The sequence below is a fragment of the Crassostrea angulata genome, chromosome 10 (genome assembly GCF_025612915.1).
Source record: "Crassostrea angulata isolate pt1a10 chromosome 10, ASM2561291v2, whole genome shotgun sequence".
Lineage (NCBI taxonomy): Eukaryota > Metazoa > Mollusca > Bivalvia > Ostreida > Ostreidae > Magallana > Magallana angulata.
In genome coordinates, this window is record NC_069120.1 from 5,093,309 (window position 1) to 5,111,115 (window position 17,807).

General features: G+C 33.6%; 1 protein-coding gene across 1 annotated transcript; it reads left to right on the plus strand.

Annotated features, from left to right (window-relative positions):
* The first annotated feature begins 3,847 nt into the window (after positions 1–3,847).
* LOC128167154 (ras-related protein Rap-1b-like) lies at positions 3,848–7,136 on the plus strand. Its single transcript, XM_052832707.1, has 3 exons — positions 3,848–3,889; positions 5,955–6,112; positions 6,382–7,136. Exon 3 carries the CDS (start codon positions 6,386–6,388, stop codon positions 7,061–7,063), a length of 678 nt encoding a protein of 225 aa, XP_052688667.1. The 5' UTR covers positions 3,848–3,889; positions 5,955–6,112; positions 6,382–6,385; the 3' UTR covers positions 7,064–7,136.
* The last annotated feature ends 10,671 nt before the right edge of the window (positions 7,137–17,807 follow it).

A 17,807-nucleotide genomic window follows, 5' to 3' on the forward strand; every position in this document is an offset into this window, starting at 1 on the left:
GTTAGGCAATGTAGAAAAGAAAATGTTTGCATTGATGATTCTAATCAATTCCACTAATCAAAACTCCAAAGTCTGTCCCCATTAAGGATCTATAGGGCTGGCCCCTAAAATATTCAATCATTTGTATCTCAAAAATGAACAACAATTTTAGATGGGTGTAAGAACAAAAAATGTTAGTATTCGTGAGAACTTTCGATTGAACTCAAGAAAAAGGGGCTGGCATCTTAAATGAGGAGCCAAGACACTCGTAAACTATATTACAGATAACTTGAAAACAAGCAAGATTTCAAATATCTTTGGTACTTAGCCTTTTTTACAAAATTGATACCAGCGAGATTTTAGTCACTGTAAGTGATTGAGACACAAACTTTTATAAATGATAGACAATCGATTGAAGATATATTTAACGGGTTTTCTTTTGTCAACCGTCACTTCCGGTACTCACCAGAAGAGTTCAAACAATTCATTTTTTTCACAAGTTTAACTGATTATCTTTGGTGTTTCATCTGCTATGATTAACAGTAGTGTACACTAAACATATGTATAAAAAACCCTAGCTTTTATTTTCATAAACCTCTTTTGTTCGTTCGTTTTCGGTCTCGAGACAAAAAACCTAGATTCACCAAGATCGCAGATTTGGCAGAGAATATCGATATTTCATCGTATCATATGAAAACAAAATCGGACGGAAGACCTACTCGTTACTCGTAACGAGATCTAGTTAAATCTACTCTTTGTACATAAAAAGCTATAAAAGATATCAGGGATATATATTAGATAGTAATTAGTATAGATTAATTTTACCCTTTATTCAGTCCTAAATATTGCAGAAACGAAATCAGTGACACATATTTTTCTTTGTATTTTTTTTTTATATGTATTGTCTATAGATTTCAAAAATTCTTGATACAGACTCGTTAAGGAGTGAGATACCTTATGAAGTTGAAGTGCCCGTGTTTTGAGTTCAATGAATCAAACTGATAAATGAAGATTTTATATTGTTTTCTCTCGAATAAAGGATAATGTCAAGAAATTGTTTAAAAAACAAAATTCTTTGTGTAAAATTTGGAACCAGCCCATTGGACCTTGAACATCACTTTCGCAGAAAAACAATGACATTTTTGTTGTGAAAAACATCGTCTCTTGGGATTTCAGAAGTCACTATATGTTTGATTTACGGTCATCTGATCAGAAAAAGGCCGTTAATTGATGTTTTTCCAGTTGTTGTGAATAATCCCTTATTGATAACTATTTCTGCTCGAGCTTGGTAAATATGGCAATCATCTCTTAATTATTTTGGTAAAGTAACTTCACAAGTGAAGAAAGAAAATTGAAAGATCTTTGTAACTTAGATTTGCCATAAATTCATCAGCTATACTGATTTGTGTAAAAAAGGACCAACAAGATGTGGGTATAGTAGGTACAATTTTATTAATATTTTTTTCTGTACTGTAAAAATTTACTTAAACTATTTTAAATGCAATTCAACTTGTTTGAAAAATATGCCTTTTTGAATTTAGGAAATTGTGTTTTAACACCTTCCCTTTAGCAAAATGAACATGTCGGTTTATTAAATTGTTGCATTTACCAATGGACAATTATCATTATTACATTTTGTGTTTTTTTAAATTAGTAAATGTGTTCAACTTTGTAGAATGGAAGTGTTCGTTCAGAATAACATGACAGTTAATCTCTCACTGTCATTTTATGCTTGTAGTGCTTAGGATTCTGAGCCTTTCGCGGTTTTCTGTTTACGGGAATTAACCCGCGTGGTTCCCCGAAGGATTTTCATTACTGATGTACGTACACGCAATTCTGTCCTCTCCATGAACTTAACCTCTAATTAATAACATGCAAACTTCAATGACATACACTCATGTTTCAAAACATATCAAAAGTATATGTATATGTCTTATGCATGGATTTATCTATCTATCTATCTATCTATCAATCTATCAATCTATCTATCAGAGTGAGAGAAAAAACCCACAGGTGACGAAACAATATATAGATCATAATATTAAGTTAATCACATGCTAGTACTATCATAAACAGACTCGACCACCAACAGCACTGGAATACCTTTTTATCTCCTTCACGATCTTTATTTGAACCATTCTTACAATTCTAAGACTTGCATCGCCCAAAGCTGTCATGTGTCGAAAAACGTGGAATGCCAATTGAAATTGAAGACTGCAGCTGCATGGAAGCGCTATTTTCGGTGCAATAAAATGACGTTCATTAGCTCTAATTTGAAGAAATTGAACGAGTCGGAACAATTGTTCCTGTGGTGTCTTGGGTTGTCACTTACTTCCGTCGGCGGGAGTGGAAGTATGTCTCGCCACGTGACCAATTTTTTTTCAATATACACGTACATGTATTTTTTCATCAAAATTGGTCCAGTAGGACTGAGAATGGAACCATTGAAATTTACTAAGATATCGTTTATTTTGATCAAATCTATAGACGCGATAGAGTCGTTCGCTATAAGAAACAGAACATCCTTATCGACATGCAATAAACCCATTCAAGAAGTCTCTTTTTTCTGGATTAGCCGAGTTCTGTCGGACAGCCAAACGAACAACATTTGATTGTATTTGATTACGTATAGAAATAAACGGAAACTTCGACGCGAGATGCCTCCCCTTAGTTCAACGAGTGTACGACTTATAACATGTACCAAAACTAACAGCAATCCGACCATCACAGAGTGAACGAATAATAAGATATACCAAAACTGGCTAGAGAAAACAGCAGTCCATAGCTACACCAGGGGGGGGGGGGGGGGGGGGGGAACCAGATGATGAACCAAGACGATATATGAATAGTTCAATGACTTATATGATATAAAAGAACAACACTATCTTTCCATACGGCAACAAAGCAACTCTTCTGCAATGATATTGCATTAAAAATCAATTGTAGGTCTCATTATACTCTTCTTTAACGTAGATCAGGTATAAAGAATTAATTATCATCGGATATTCACCTCTTCCTTGTGTCTACTGTGTAAGTTATATGTTTCTTACTGTAATATCACCACAGGACACAAAACGCGAGGAAAGCGTATAGAGGACTGAGCTTGAATACCTGAACCAACAATTATCGTTGTATTGAGTCCCAGGCGGTACAGTGCAGTCTTAAAATAGCTGCGCTGAATCTCGGAATTAATTGATATGATATACCAGGGACGCCAGTACCTTGAGGGACCCACAAACAACGTCGGTGGCTGAGTCAGGGTTGGGATTTCTATCCTCGGACAAACGGTCTGGATGGTTGCCCATTTAACTTCTTTAACCTTCAACGCATGTCTTTATTAGGATTTTTAAATTAGATTGATATGTTTGTTAATATTTTCTCAGTACTGTAGATGCAGTCAAAAGAATACAGAAATTGCTATTGGTAGATGTTAGAGTCCTACACGCATATAAAACGGTTCGTATTGGGGTGTACTAGCAAATTAATGTACATATTTGGATCTATAAGTATTGTGAATGTAAAGAGTTTCCTCAAACTGTGCTTGTAAGTTGTTTTCCTCAAAATCCGTTTCTTCCATTTAAAAAGTCTTCTGAAACACAAACCTTCATGGAAATTTTCAATAAATAGAATTCAAATTAGGGATTAAGTTATTGTAACTTACTCCCTCGGGCTGTGGCTGTTTGGAGTCTGAACAAAATAAAGAAAAACAAACAAAATACAAAATACAAACCAACTCTAAATAGCACAAATGGCTGTTTATCTAAATTTCATATGCAAAACTTATTTTTAGCACTATAATAATAGCAATTTCATTACAAGCTGTCTCTAGAATCCAAATCTATATTTGTAGTCGAGTTTGAGCATCACCAAGGCTTGATTCTGTATATAGAGATTCCCCAATCATTATCACGTAAGTAAACAGACTATGCGATTATCTTCTTATACTTCCCGTAATTGCCCCCACAGCTGAATCAGAAACGTCAACGACCATTATATATAGGGCCGCCTCGATCTGAAAACATACTGACGTCATAAATGGCCCAAGATCGTTCAACTTAAGACGGAAATAAATGAAAGTAGTTGCAAAAACCTTCACTTTTATTTTGAAGAATTTCATTGTAATAATTTTACAAACATTCTAAGATTATGATTGATTTACTAATACCGCAATGAAAATTTACATTTTGCTAAATTCCAAAAGTCTTTATATATTTTCAAATTTTACTAATTTTATCCAAAAATAGCTTTTAAAAGTATTTGGTGAGCTAAACACAGTAAAACCCCCAGCGGGATTCGAACTAATGACTTACAGATTCCTAGTTAACCCTCAAACCCACTGCGCTACACTGTTAGGTTACAATACAGGGAAAGAAACTACTTATATAATTACACTTCATTTTATTGTTTATTTCTATAAACAATGCGTCACAACATGGTAGTGTCCCATACCACCTTAAACGAAAACCGATCTCACAATATCATGGTTTGTTTGTTTGTTTAATGACGTCAATAATAATAATCTGTGCAATGGATTTTTAGAAGCATGCATCGGTGTATTGCATTTGGTGTTCCGGTGCTTATTTCATTGCATACATGATGATAGAGTAATTTTATTCAAATGATACGGTTTTATTACATGTAAGTCGAGAGTATCATTGTTCTGTTATGCATATTTAATATATTTGCGTACACAATAAAAAAGAGTTTGAATGCTTAACAGGCAAACGCATGTCACATAATACAACGATAAGGGCTCACATATTTCATAACATGTAATAACAAACAAGACCATCCAAATTCCTCAGACTAAAGGGTCAATTTTAGGTTTCTACAATTACCATCAATCCAACTTAATTTCCTTATCACTTACAATTAGTTGACCTTTACTTATTAACATTAAATTTTTACCTACTTGTACTTTTTTAAGAGGTTTAAGAAATATACCATAAATGACCGCGACCAACACACCCGCTGTAGAGTTAACAAGGTTTATATTCCCAAGAGGTTTTGCGAAATAGGGCATAGCAACAGTTCCATTCTCAGTGACTCTCAGTTTTGCATAGTAAGAATAATCCAATTTCAAAATGAACGATCAAAAACTTTACAAATTAAGTCAGTTGTCTCCAAGTCGCAAAATTCCTGACCCAAGGGCAATTGGTTCTTGGAACGCAGTTCGCTATTCGCAATTCAAAAGAAAACTGCATTCTAGATGGTAATTTGTAATTCAAAATGTAAACAAAGGTAATGAATTAATGTCCTTTACAGACAAAAATTCAATATAGGTATATACCGTTATCACAAAAAATTAAAGGAATGTAAAGTTGAATTTTATACAAAATGCCTTCAATGAAAGTTTATCGAAATTTTCCTTCGTGATAGAGGTCCAGTTTAAATGAGATTGAATACTTTTATACTTGAAATTCATTTAGCCGGATACTTCATTAATTTTTTAATGTATATTTATGGTTTTGATAGGAGCTGTTTTTTTTAAATAATATAGTTTTTTTTTTTCAAATTAGTGATTTGTTAATTTGATATCCAGGGGTTTCGAACAAACGTGTCTAAAATTACTTCCACAGCGCGTCTATGTACCTGTAGAATCGTCCTTAGTTTAGTCCTTAGTGTCGCGTCGTCATATTAAGGAGTGTTTATCGTATTTAGTGATTTAGCCATTCAAATTCAATACATGTAAATTGCAAGTATATATAGTCATATATTGTATAGAATAGCATAACAAAAATAGCTTTGAAAGGGTTGCTTGCGATGTAGACGTTTCATTATTTGAACAGCAATAATACACACAAGGTCATTTCAGATAAAGAATAACTACTTGGATTACCATGGTTTATATATACTTACGACACGTAAGTCACTTTGTGGACACCTTAACAAAATATCAATACTTGGCGTTTCATTAGCACGAAAGAGATTCCAGTAATAATTGTTCTCACGATTCTCTATTCATTACAAAACAGCTCTGAATTATGCGCTTATTACCATACCAATCAATACTCCACAAGTCCACCTTCCCTAGGAGAGTGAGTATAAATACAGGGCGACTTTCAATGTCATCACTCCTCATCTAGATCTACTCCTCATCTAGGTCTACTCGCAGCTGTTAACTCACCTAAAGGTAAGCTTCGGTTATTGCAAACCTCTGAGGCTTGGCTATCACTTGAGTATTTTTACTGAGAGATCATTTAAAATATGTTACATTAAAAGTTTAAGATTTATCAATTTAAACTTAACTATAAAAACTGTTCTAGTTAAGTTTAAATTGATAAATTTTAAACTTTTAATGTAACAAATATACTTAAAGTGAAAAGAAAAAAAATAAGAATGTGCATTTAGATTCGATGTTGCTTCTTTTGTAATCAATTTCGTTCGTTCTTTTTTCTGCAGAGGCATGCACAGTCTACATAAGAAAGGCCGATCACAAAGTCTGCCAAACTGGAAGGACGATCGGACCGCCTTGCACTACCGGCTGACCATCATGGGTGCAGCCGGTGTGGGCAAGAGCTGCATCATCTCCCAGTTCCTGTACGACCGCTTCATCAGTGAGTACAAGGAGACCGTGGAGGAATTCCACCGCGGGGAGTACACCGTGGACGGACGCGAACTCATTCTGGACATTCTAGACACCGCGGGTGCACATTCCTTTCCGGCCATGCGCAGACTGGCTATTTCAACAAGTGACGCTTTTGTGTTGGTTTATTCAATAGACGACGAGTCTTCATTTCAAGGGGTAAAAGAATTACGAGATATTATTTTAGCAGAACGTGGGGATGAGAATGTTCCTATCGTTGTTGTGGGAAACAAATCGGACATTTCTATGGAAAAAAGGGCGATAATGAAAGAAACTGCGGAATCTATTGTGTGTTTTGACTGGGAGAATGGGTATGTAGAGGCTTCCGCCAAAGACAGCATAAATGTTGCCGGAATCTTTAAAGAAATTCTCCGACAAACGAACATGGACTTTTGCAACACACCCCTTCCTAAGCGTAAAAGACTGGGGTCTAGTGCGTCCGATAACTCGGAATTCTCAGACTCAACACACAAACGGAGAAGTTGTATTGTTTCATAATGTGAAGAACATGCATATTATTTTTACTATTTTTTTAATAAATGCATAAAAAACCATTTACTTGCTATGTATTTCTGATAATTGTATTCGGTAGAAATTGATGAAATAAATCAAACTAATGCCTGATTTTTTTAAGTTTAAAACTCTGGAAATAAAACATTTTAGTCAGCATAGGTAAAATAAACAATTTACGCTTTTAATTTCTATAAAAAAGAAAAATATAAATAAAAATTTCTGTTCATTCATAAGAAGGATTCTGCTCGAGAGTATTTGCCACAACCTCCTATGTACATCGTATTAGATGATTTATCTTACTCCTCGGGCCTTTCCGACAGGCTTGGAAAAACACCTCGTATTACTTATGCGTCTGTGCATATTAAGATGTGGGCTAGACTTCATTTAGGTCAATGATATACACTAACATATACTACAGAAATGAGATACAAGGCTGTCCAGCCGATACTTATTTTAATAGGAAGTGACTCCATTTTGCATAAAATTCTAACATCCGGTAATGTTGATATATTCGAGGTGTTTTCCGCGCCTGTCGGAAAGACCGGAGAAGTTGCAATATACGGGAAAATTGGTTTGCAGTTATTCCTGATTTTGACATGCGCAAAGCCTTCTGCATAAAATGGATATTAAAAATTCCAAAACCAAAAAAAAAGAATTCAAAATAAAAGATGGGTTCAATGACTTAAGTCCTAAACGATGTCTTTACAGTACAAATAATATTAAAAGCTCTTATACATGAATAAGATTCCAAATCCTGGCGAGTAATTACATGGATTTGCTGAGGTTTCCTTTGGTATTTTCAGGCTCATGTTTGGGTCTATTTTGGTATCTTGCTTTGGTAAACTTGGCAAAGAACGCTGTTTGACAAGTCATTTCAGTTAAACACCCAAGACCAAAACTCGGTAAAGAGCTGATAATGATAAAACAGTGTATCCATTAGTCCATAAAAATAGCTCAATCTCTAATGTCTTTTCAGAATTGTATGTTGAAATACAGATTTTATAGGAAATATATAGGTAATTCGAGGGTTCATTAGAAAATAAGTTATTGGGTAAAATGGAATACTGTACATACTACCGTAAAAATTCATGGACTTCTCTCAAAATGCAGTAGGGTTCGTTAAGATTTTTTTGATAACAGTTAGATAAAAACATTGAAATTTCATTGTGAAAAAAGAGCATTCGTTATAATCGATTCCGAGTTTGTTAGAATTATTAAGGACATCTTTCACATCTAAGAATAAAAATATTAACAATTTTTGAACTGGCTTGTTTCTGTCCAAAACTTACTAAAACTGTTGTCAAAGGATACAAAAGCAATAAATACGACGTTAAACATGTTTAATGCAAATTACGCATACAAGGGCAGAACAATGCATTTGTATATTTTTTTATAAGTTGAGAAAAGGGTCAAAGCTTGCTTATTTAAGTTGTAACTTTGTCTCAAAGAGGTAACCTATTCTTAAATAGGCATGGTCACCATTTGGTCAAAAATTATTTTAATGCTTACAATGCTTCAGTAAGCCATTTTTTATAGGCAACCAAAATTTAAGTGTCACTCGTTGAGATATAAGCGAGTTACAGAGCTTACAATTCATTGCTATGTTAACAAAGCTTTTGTTTACATTTTGAACGTTGAAGTTAAAACTCCAGTTTTATACCGAAAATCAATGTGGTAAACGTTAAGATATGTTTCTTTATGCTTAAAATTAAAAGAAGATGGAAAGATCAGCTTGAAAAAGAACTTTTACCGGTATATTGAACTAATGTAAACAAAAAAAGGGAACGAGCCTTGTTTACATGACAAAGAATTGTGAGCCCTGTATCTTGCTTAAAAGGTCAATACTGACTCTCCAATTTTATTTGGTCATTGGAAATGCATTCCTAAAGCATTTAAATAATAAAAACAGAAGAAAAAAAATTTGACCAAAATCGTGACCATGCGCCTTCAAAATTCTAAAACCATCAATTTGCACGATCTATGGAGGTACATTGAAGTTATATTTTTATTGAAAAAATATATGTATATTTTTTATTTAAAGATATTAATTTTTTGCACCCCTACCCTACTTCTGTAAAGAATATAATTTAATTTATACTTGTAGAACTTAAACAAAACAAATTGCATCTCGTATAGAGATGTGATGCAGCCCAGATTGTTTCAAATTGACATTTATTTTCGTCAATGAAAATACGTCATTGTGCTTTCATAGATAGGGGAGTTCTAAGTATAGCTTGGAATTTTCTTGTTCTAAAATAGACCCCATGCCGACTGATAAAAATAGTGTACCATAAAGTTTCTACGTTAATGTGTAAAATTCAACCTTTTTATCAATAAATGATTGTACAGAGGACATAAATTAACCCCCCCCCCCCCCTCTGTTATTTTTTCAGGTTTTTAAATCTTAAAAATAAGTCTGTAGCTGCACAGTGTTACAGCTGTTCTACGTGATAAAAAAACACGTTTCTGTTCTTAATTAAATGCATAACAACCTGTAGAACCTCATATTTATTGCTTTTTCATCTGTAAACAACAGTTTTGGCCAGTTTTGTGCATAAATAAGCCAGTTCAAGAAATGTTTACATTTTTATTCTAAAATGTAAAAGATGGCCGCACATCCTCCTTAAGTGGCAGCAGTTTTTAAGTTTCTAAGAGTGCAGAGTTTGGTACCTCAGGTACTGTACCACTGCAGTCGGCTTAGAGTGCCGTTCTCTTGTCATTCTGTTGGATGATTCTGTCATTTGTCGATTTGTGTACTGCCTTTGGCGACCAACGACTCTGAAAAGCGGATGCACATAAATCCCAATCTTACGGTAATGACGGTAAAATTATATAATAGTGACAGAATATGCTATATGACGAACCGTTGAAGTATTGCAAAATGAGTCCCCACATTTGAATCTTTATAAGTATCCCAAGGTAATGGACCCCTGAAATATCTCCAATTGATGAACACTTAGGTGTCCTCAAGAGAGGAATTTCAGAAGTATACCCAAGAGATAAACCCTTACGCTTCCATAAGTGATAAACCTTTGAATTATCTCCAAGTGATAAACCCCTGAAGTATCCCAAAATGACAGTCTCTAGAAGTATCCATAAAACTAAAACACCTGAATCATCCTCAAGTGGTGATGAATCCTTGAAGTATCGCCAAGTGACACTTAATAAGCATCCAAAGGAGACAAACTAATGATATATCCAAACTGGATTACCCCTAACGTCGTGAAGCGACGGATTCTTTAAGTATCTACAGTGACGAAACTTGAAGTATCTCCAACTGGGATTTTTTGTAAATCTTACAAATCATTGACATGACATTTAACGACCTTGTCTTTGAGCAAAATATATCATTTTTATAAAATCATCAAGCACATCTACGGAAATGACACTAAATAAACTTGATTGCCATTTTCCTGCAGTTTATGGCAATGATTTAGTTTCAAGGCACATGAGTAACCGTTTTTCGATAATTTTGTTTCACTAGCAACTTTGCTGTTATTGAGGGCTTGAACATCAGTTTTATGCGAGTTCTAGTATATAAAATGCATCATTACAATACAATGCTTATAATGTGTACTTTAAAATGCTAGTAGTTTAGGCCGTCAGCCGATTCTTGTACTCAAAACGGTCAGGTTAATTATTCTTACCCACAGATATATATAATTTAGGTCTCATCTTGCATAAGTCGTCTCATATTTCATTCCGATAGTTGCCATCTTTTACAGATTATAGCACAGTCTAGAGCCAGAGTGTGGCACCTTTTGTCCAATATCTGTTCCACTAGAAGGTTTAACACAGCAATTGTTCAAAGATGTATACCAGTCATCTCTCCAGGAAGTGATATAGCTGAGGTGAGGAGAAAAATCGAAGTCGATTAACCCCCCAGCAGGTCTCTGTTTCTTCATAAACCTTTGTACTGAGATATCGTGTTACGTAACAGACTGAAGGTCAGGGACGAGCACCGTGCGTGTCATTACTCTCAGGTCATTGTCTCACTCACAGACTCAATAGAAACTTCCTCTTTGTGTTCTCTTTCTTCCAGTTCACGATGCCTTAGGATATTAATGTCTTACGAAGACCTCTCTGTATACAAAGTGTCATGAAGATGTGCAGTTTATGCGAGTCTTCTTTAAAATAATTATCATATAATTTATCAAGAATATGAGATATTATTCTCCAAACAAATGTAAACTAATTAACCATACATTTTTACATTGGGAGATGAGATCTTATTAATTTATCCTGCTTCTGGAGCAATGTTGATGACCTGAATTAAAATGAGGGCAAGTCAACTGATGATTCTGTAATATTCTTTGAACTGTACTATATATTTATAAACCCTTTGACTGGTAATTTTATTGTACAAAAATTTGCCTCTTTGAGAAGAGTGCGCCTGTACTGTACTAGCGTCTGTTAAAAATCTAATGTATCCTTAATATTGAAATAAGGACATGGAGAGTTTTGAAGTTAATCAAACTCTGGAGGTAATAATAAGCTGAAATAGGTGAGGATGTGTTAATAAATACTTCCAATAAGCGGTTTCTGTAAGGGTACGGTAGTTCTGGAGGTTGTCTTTCAAATTGAAATTTAAAGCTTCACGATGTCTTTTCTTCAGAATTCACAGTGTTCGGTATTCCAACTGTTTCTAAATTCGGGGAAGTTTCAATCCGAATTTCCTATGGATTATTGTACTCGTTTCTCTACTTATATTTCTTGCCATGGCAAACACAGGGTGAAAGTAAAAATTAAAGGTCAGTGATTGGTAACTAAAATGGGACCTAATGGCCTAGCTTTGTCATTGAATATTTCCAGATATTTCACTGAATGGCACAAACTCATCTTGTGAAAGATGCAATCTCGTTCTTGGATTGTTTGCCCAAGCTCACTGATTAACCCTAAAAAGCGTTAAACTAAAATATCATTAGATCGTCTTGTATTTTGACTTTTTTTAAAAAGAAATCGTGCATATTAAGTTACCGGGTATTTTATTGGATAAACATATGTAGCTCGGTCTCAACCTTGGCCTTTCTATTGACGGGAGTGCCTATCTAAACAATAATTAGCCAATTAATGTCGGAAATAAGATTCAAGAGAATACCTGTAGATATTTATTATTGCGCGGACTCCAGTGCAACAGGAATCGAAATATTGATTGATAATCACAATTCTACATAATTATGTCGTTCATTGACTTAAGCGAAAACCTTAAACTGGTCCCACTTCCGATGGTATGCAGAGTTTTGTCGGCTGCTAGAGACGACCATCCGTTTAGTCATTCATTTACCGAAATCACAACAAAAAAGTTTCTAATTTGTACGAAACTCCGTGTACATGTTAAATAAAGTTATCTGAAAGATTTAATTACTTTGCCCTTGCATTTTAGGGTTTTTATTTTATTCTTTCTTCTTTATATATCATTGTCTAAGATATAAATTCCTGAATATCAGACAAAATGTTTCGAAATTAAGCATTATAGAAAACATGAATATGTTGATTACTCTACATATCCGAGTAAATAATTCGCTGGAGATAAACTTGACGTTGTAGTTAAAAAAATATGTCCACTTTGCATGAAATGGTACTTGTACAAGTTTACTTGTAGACATGATAAGACATATTAAAAAGACCTTCCTCGAATAACCGGCCCCACTTTTAGTGATTGTATAAAAAAATCATTATACCATGGTCGATTTCAATAATGATTATTGATCAGATGATCTGATAGGAAATATCAATTAAGGCTCCAGTTGAAAGAAAAATTGAATCCTTACAATATAGGTCACCGCTTAATTACCTAACTGGTTCACAGAGTGAAATAAGGTGTAAGCTAAAGAAGGAACGATTTTAATGTCAATATTACATGACAGTTTCACTAAACCAACAAGTTGTAATATATAGAATTCCATAGTTTTGTAAGCTGCTTTTGTTACCTTGAAAACAATTACACGTCCTAGGTAAATGTTGTGAAACAAACCCTTGTTGTTTTACCCTCAGTAGAAGGTGGTTCGTTTACCACTAGCTAGGATTCAAATAGTTATGAAACTCTTTAAATTGATATATCAGACAGTGATTCTTTAAATGTCGGTTTCCATACCAACGAATAGAATCGGAATGGAACTCATTACCAAGGACTCCTTTGATCTGCATCGAAGATTATTAATTAAAATTATAAGGCTGTCTTCAAAATATATAAATATGCTGATTTTTATTGTAATGCTTTAAACTACATGAAATTGAAAGTGTTGTGCTAATAAACATGTGTTTACCTTTGGTTCTACACGTATTTTGGGGATTTCTACTTTATCTTAATATATTTGTTTTGTTTTCATTACTAAATAAAACATAATAAATAGTTTTATGGATATTTTTTAATAATTTTTTAAATATTTTTTATCTATAAGTCAGCATATTTATATATTCATGTTAATTGCAGATTCAGATATGAATTTGCAACTGAAGATCAATTAAAAGATAATTAACCAGACAACAGTTGACGGGTAATTCGGTATATTTCATTTTGACTACGCACAAATGCCTTTCTATGAACGTAAGGGAATATTGAGTAATATATTGTAAGTTCCGAAATACGTTTATACAATTGTTATACATGTATTATCTCGTTTTGTGGATGGCAACATTTTGCAAATCCAACAAATTTTAGTCAAGATAAATTATCTCATCTTGTCGAAATAGTTATCACAACAAAATATAATAGCTTATGTAGACTAGACAAAATAGAAGTCGGACTTTGTTGAGAAACAAGAAAGTTATCTTGACTTGACAAGGTAGTTCTCTCGACTTGACATGATATGCTATGTTGACTAAAATTATGTTGATGGCAGAAATATGCCACCATATTTTTTATTATTTATAGTGCTTTAGGGATGCATTTCTAATGATCGAATGATATTTGCGAATCAGTTGTAGAGTTGTAAGCAAGATACTGTGCTCACAATTTGTTGGCATGTAAACAAGGCTAATATGCCCGGTTTTTTTAACATAGGTTCAATATATCAGTAAAAATTCTTTTTCGGGCTGAATTGTTTATGGGTTTTTTCATTTCAAGCATAACTTAACAGTTCCTTACGTTTAACACATTCATTTTAGGTCTAAAACTGAAATTCAACATTTAAACAAAAGCTTTGTCTACATAGCAAAACAATGTAAGCTCTGTAACTCGCTTATAACTCTAGGAATGACATTCAAATTTTGATTGCCTGTTAGAATGCCTTACTAAAGCAGTGTAAGCATTAAAATCGGAAAAATAATTTTTGACCAAAAATCGTGACCACGCCCCATTATCACCAGTTGTAAGTTATGCATTAGTAGATTTGAATGCCTGGCTTTTTTTCTGGCAGGTGTTTTGCAATATGAAAGTGACTTAGATTTTTATGCACGTGAAGAACGACGACATTAACAACTTCTAGGTACATGCTCAGTACATCAATCAGAATGGGTTTCTTCCAACTGACGATGGATATTTTGCACGCACTGGTCTTTGAACCGTAGTATTAAGTGGAATGAAACTACATGTATGTCAAATACGTCATATTAAACAGAATAGTATTTGATTTACTTCGTTGTCACGTGGTCAGTGATATAGATACAGACCTTATATATGGTGATGATTTTTGCTTCAACAAGATATACTAGAAAGATGGGACAAAATTGTAATAATTTGTAAACTACGCTGCATGCTCCCACTATTTTTATAACAATCAAAGGTTCTCGTCCTGTTTCCGTGTATGACTATGAAATTCTGGATTCTTTTGTCTATTCTTGTAGCATTTAGTTGAACTACTTTTAACTTCTGGAGATTTTGTGCAAAAAGACCAAATTTTAAAAGCATATTCTAAACGTGGTCTTGCAAAAAGAAATATTTCGACCTCAAATGGCTCTTGATATAGTAAATAGTAAAGACGACAAATTGTACAAGATTCTTCTCTCGGATCATGTAATTCTACATTTGATATAACCATTTATCATCTGTCTTAAAAGATATTACAGAGTGAACAGACCCCTGACACTCGACCTTCCTTTGGTCAGTGACCCGCTATCTCTGGGGATTTCATTGGAGGTTATTCCTGTCAGGGATGATGACACTGCGTCGATGAGGAAATGCTTGCTAAATAGTGTATACAGGAGCTGCTGTTTAATTTAAATTAGGTTGAATTGAGTACTGAAATTAGATGAAAATCGAAGAATTAGATTATAAATCAATTAAGGTGCCATGGTTTCCATCCAATGGTAAATCAGAAATATGAGTCCAGAATCTGTTCAGTAGTACATGTAGCTTAAAACGCTGTGTGAGAAACAACAGATTAAAATTACGGATCTTATGTATAAATACTGTTTTACGTGGCATTTCTTTAGTTGTCCCATACCGTAAATTCTTTAATTTTTGCAGGGCTTTAAACAACACGCTTAAAACTTTCATAAAAATATTATTATCAAAACTACGTAAACATAACATTCCCACTTCATTAATCCGAGATATAAACAATGTTTTTCGGTAGGCTTAGACGCCATAGCACAAAATGGAATACTGTGGAATCATTAGAATTCGTGGTCGCTCATTTTTTCGTGGGTTTCGTGGGAAGCCCTCCCCCACGAATTAACATCCTCTACGAAAACATATTTGGATAAAGTTAAGTTTTCTTTCTGAAATTGAAAACCGGCACATCCACGAAATTACACCTCCACAAATATACAAAAATTTCATAATCAACGAAAATTGACCTTGCCAATTTCAATGATTCCACAGTATGTTAGCAGAGCAATTGCAATTCATAATACCATAAACACTATTAAATGTTAGAAAAACTAACGTTTACTGGGTTTACAACAAAGTTTTGTTAGTATTTATCATGTAGTTTAGAGGACAAATGATTAGTCATCGAGAATGTAATTGTTTTGCAAAGTTAATGTAATCAAGATATTACAGATAATTCTAAATTTGTTGATCTTTGCTCGCCTAGGGTGTTGGTCCACTCCGCCTCTTATAATAAGGGAGCAAAGTGGGCCAAATCCCACCATGCATTAAAGATGCAGTATATCAATCAAAAGTAAGAATTAGGGATATTCGATTTACTTTGATGCTACGTTTATTAGTACCAAGAGGAAGAGTTGATTCTACTTAGTTTAGTTTCCTTGTTATTATAGACTGGTGATGAGATTTTACTAATTTTATTAAGGTATTCGATGTATAACGACCACATTTTGTACCTAAGAAATGTATGGTCCGATTTTCCTAATCATGGTATCATTTTGAAGGTGTTATCAAATGAAAATACTCCACCAAAGGAATTTTCAAAATATTAATTATGGTTCAACTAATTACACCTTGAATTTTGTATTAAAGTCTATGGGCAACGTATGTTTTAATGCGATATTGTAAAAGAAACTTAAAATTTGTAAAACACTCTTGGTTAATACATGCATAAACTTTCTCTTTATCAAAATATGAATTAAAATGAATCATTTACCGCAGATATTCTGACGAAATTAAAATTTTCTTTTTTTCAACAAGGGGAGATAACTCTTTAAAAAAAATTTAAGGTGCAAAATGACCGGCTTCTTATATGTTGTCAGTCATGTGAATTTGGTTCATTTCACTTTCAATGTTTTTTAGGAGTACTTATTTAACTGGTTTTAAACGATTCAAAATTGTTCAATATCCCTTGATTATACATTGAATACCTTAATGTTAAGTTACGCTCTCTAACAGCAAGTACGGTATAAACAAACTTGTACCTACATGTACGACATAATTAAACGGAAAAGATTTTTTGGAAACGTTTAGAGCTTTCAGAAATTTTCCATCATATACTCTTAAAACGTGTCGAAATCCTTTATTAGCTAGCTTTACCCAGAAATACTTAAAGTTCCTGTAATTCTCGAAAACAAGAATCAATGATATAAGAAAAATTCTCATTTGCAGGAAATGCTTATCCTGTTGATATGATAAAACCTCAACTAGTGAAAAATGGGCCTGACTCGTGTAACTGGTGACACTTTGAGTAATGATATTGAATACTGCTACACTAAACGCTGGTAGACTTTCATAATTATTATTGATCATTTAATCTGTTGGGAAAAAAGGCTTAAACTGAACAGAGAGATTGAATCCTTACCAGGTTAACTGCCTACTAAACTTATAAGTTTGTATCTAAAAATTTATATCGGTGTTAATAACTGGAATATGAACTGGAAACATTTGGTTGGTATCTATCAATTTGAAATTAAAATTTATAACAATACCTTCTGATACAGAGTTGTATTCCTCTAAGAAATAAAAACTGTTTTTCTTTTGTTAAATGTCTCTGAGTTTGGAGCTGTGATTTCCACGATTACATTAAGATTGTTTTGTTAAACAACTATAGCGAATCTTAAAAACAGTAAAGTTATAATTTTGTTAAGGTCGAAGAACCTAAAGTCAACGTGGTCCAAATGACGGAGTTCATTTTTTTTTGTCTTCATCTCGTTCGTTCTCGCACAAACTCGTGCACTTTTGTATGCATACAATATACTAGGGTAAACTAACGACCAATCGACCCAGTTTTTATTAATGTGCATTACAAACAAGTAGGAAAAGTTTTCCTATCAAAAATAGCAATTTTTTTAGATCAATTTTCTCTGGAATCGAATCATTGTACAACGAAAATATAAAACGAAATGATAAACCATATGATGTACTTTCTGCAAAGAGTGAAGATTCATCAATGAAAAA

What these genes read in the sequence shown, in the direction of transcription:
- LOC128167154 (XM_052832707.1), top strand. Translation starts at nt 6,386, where the DNA reads ATGCACAGTCTACATAAGAAAGGCCGATCACAAAGTCTGCCAAACTGG.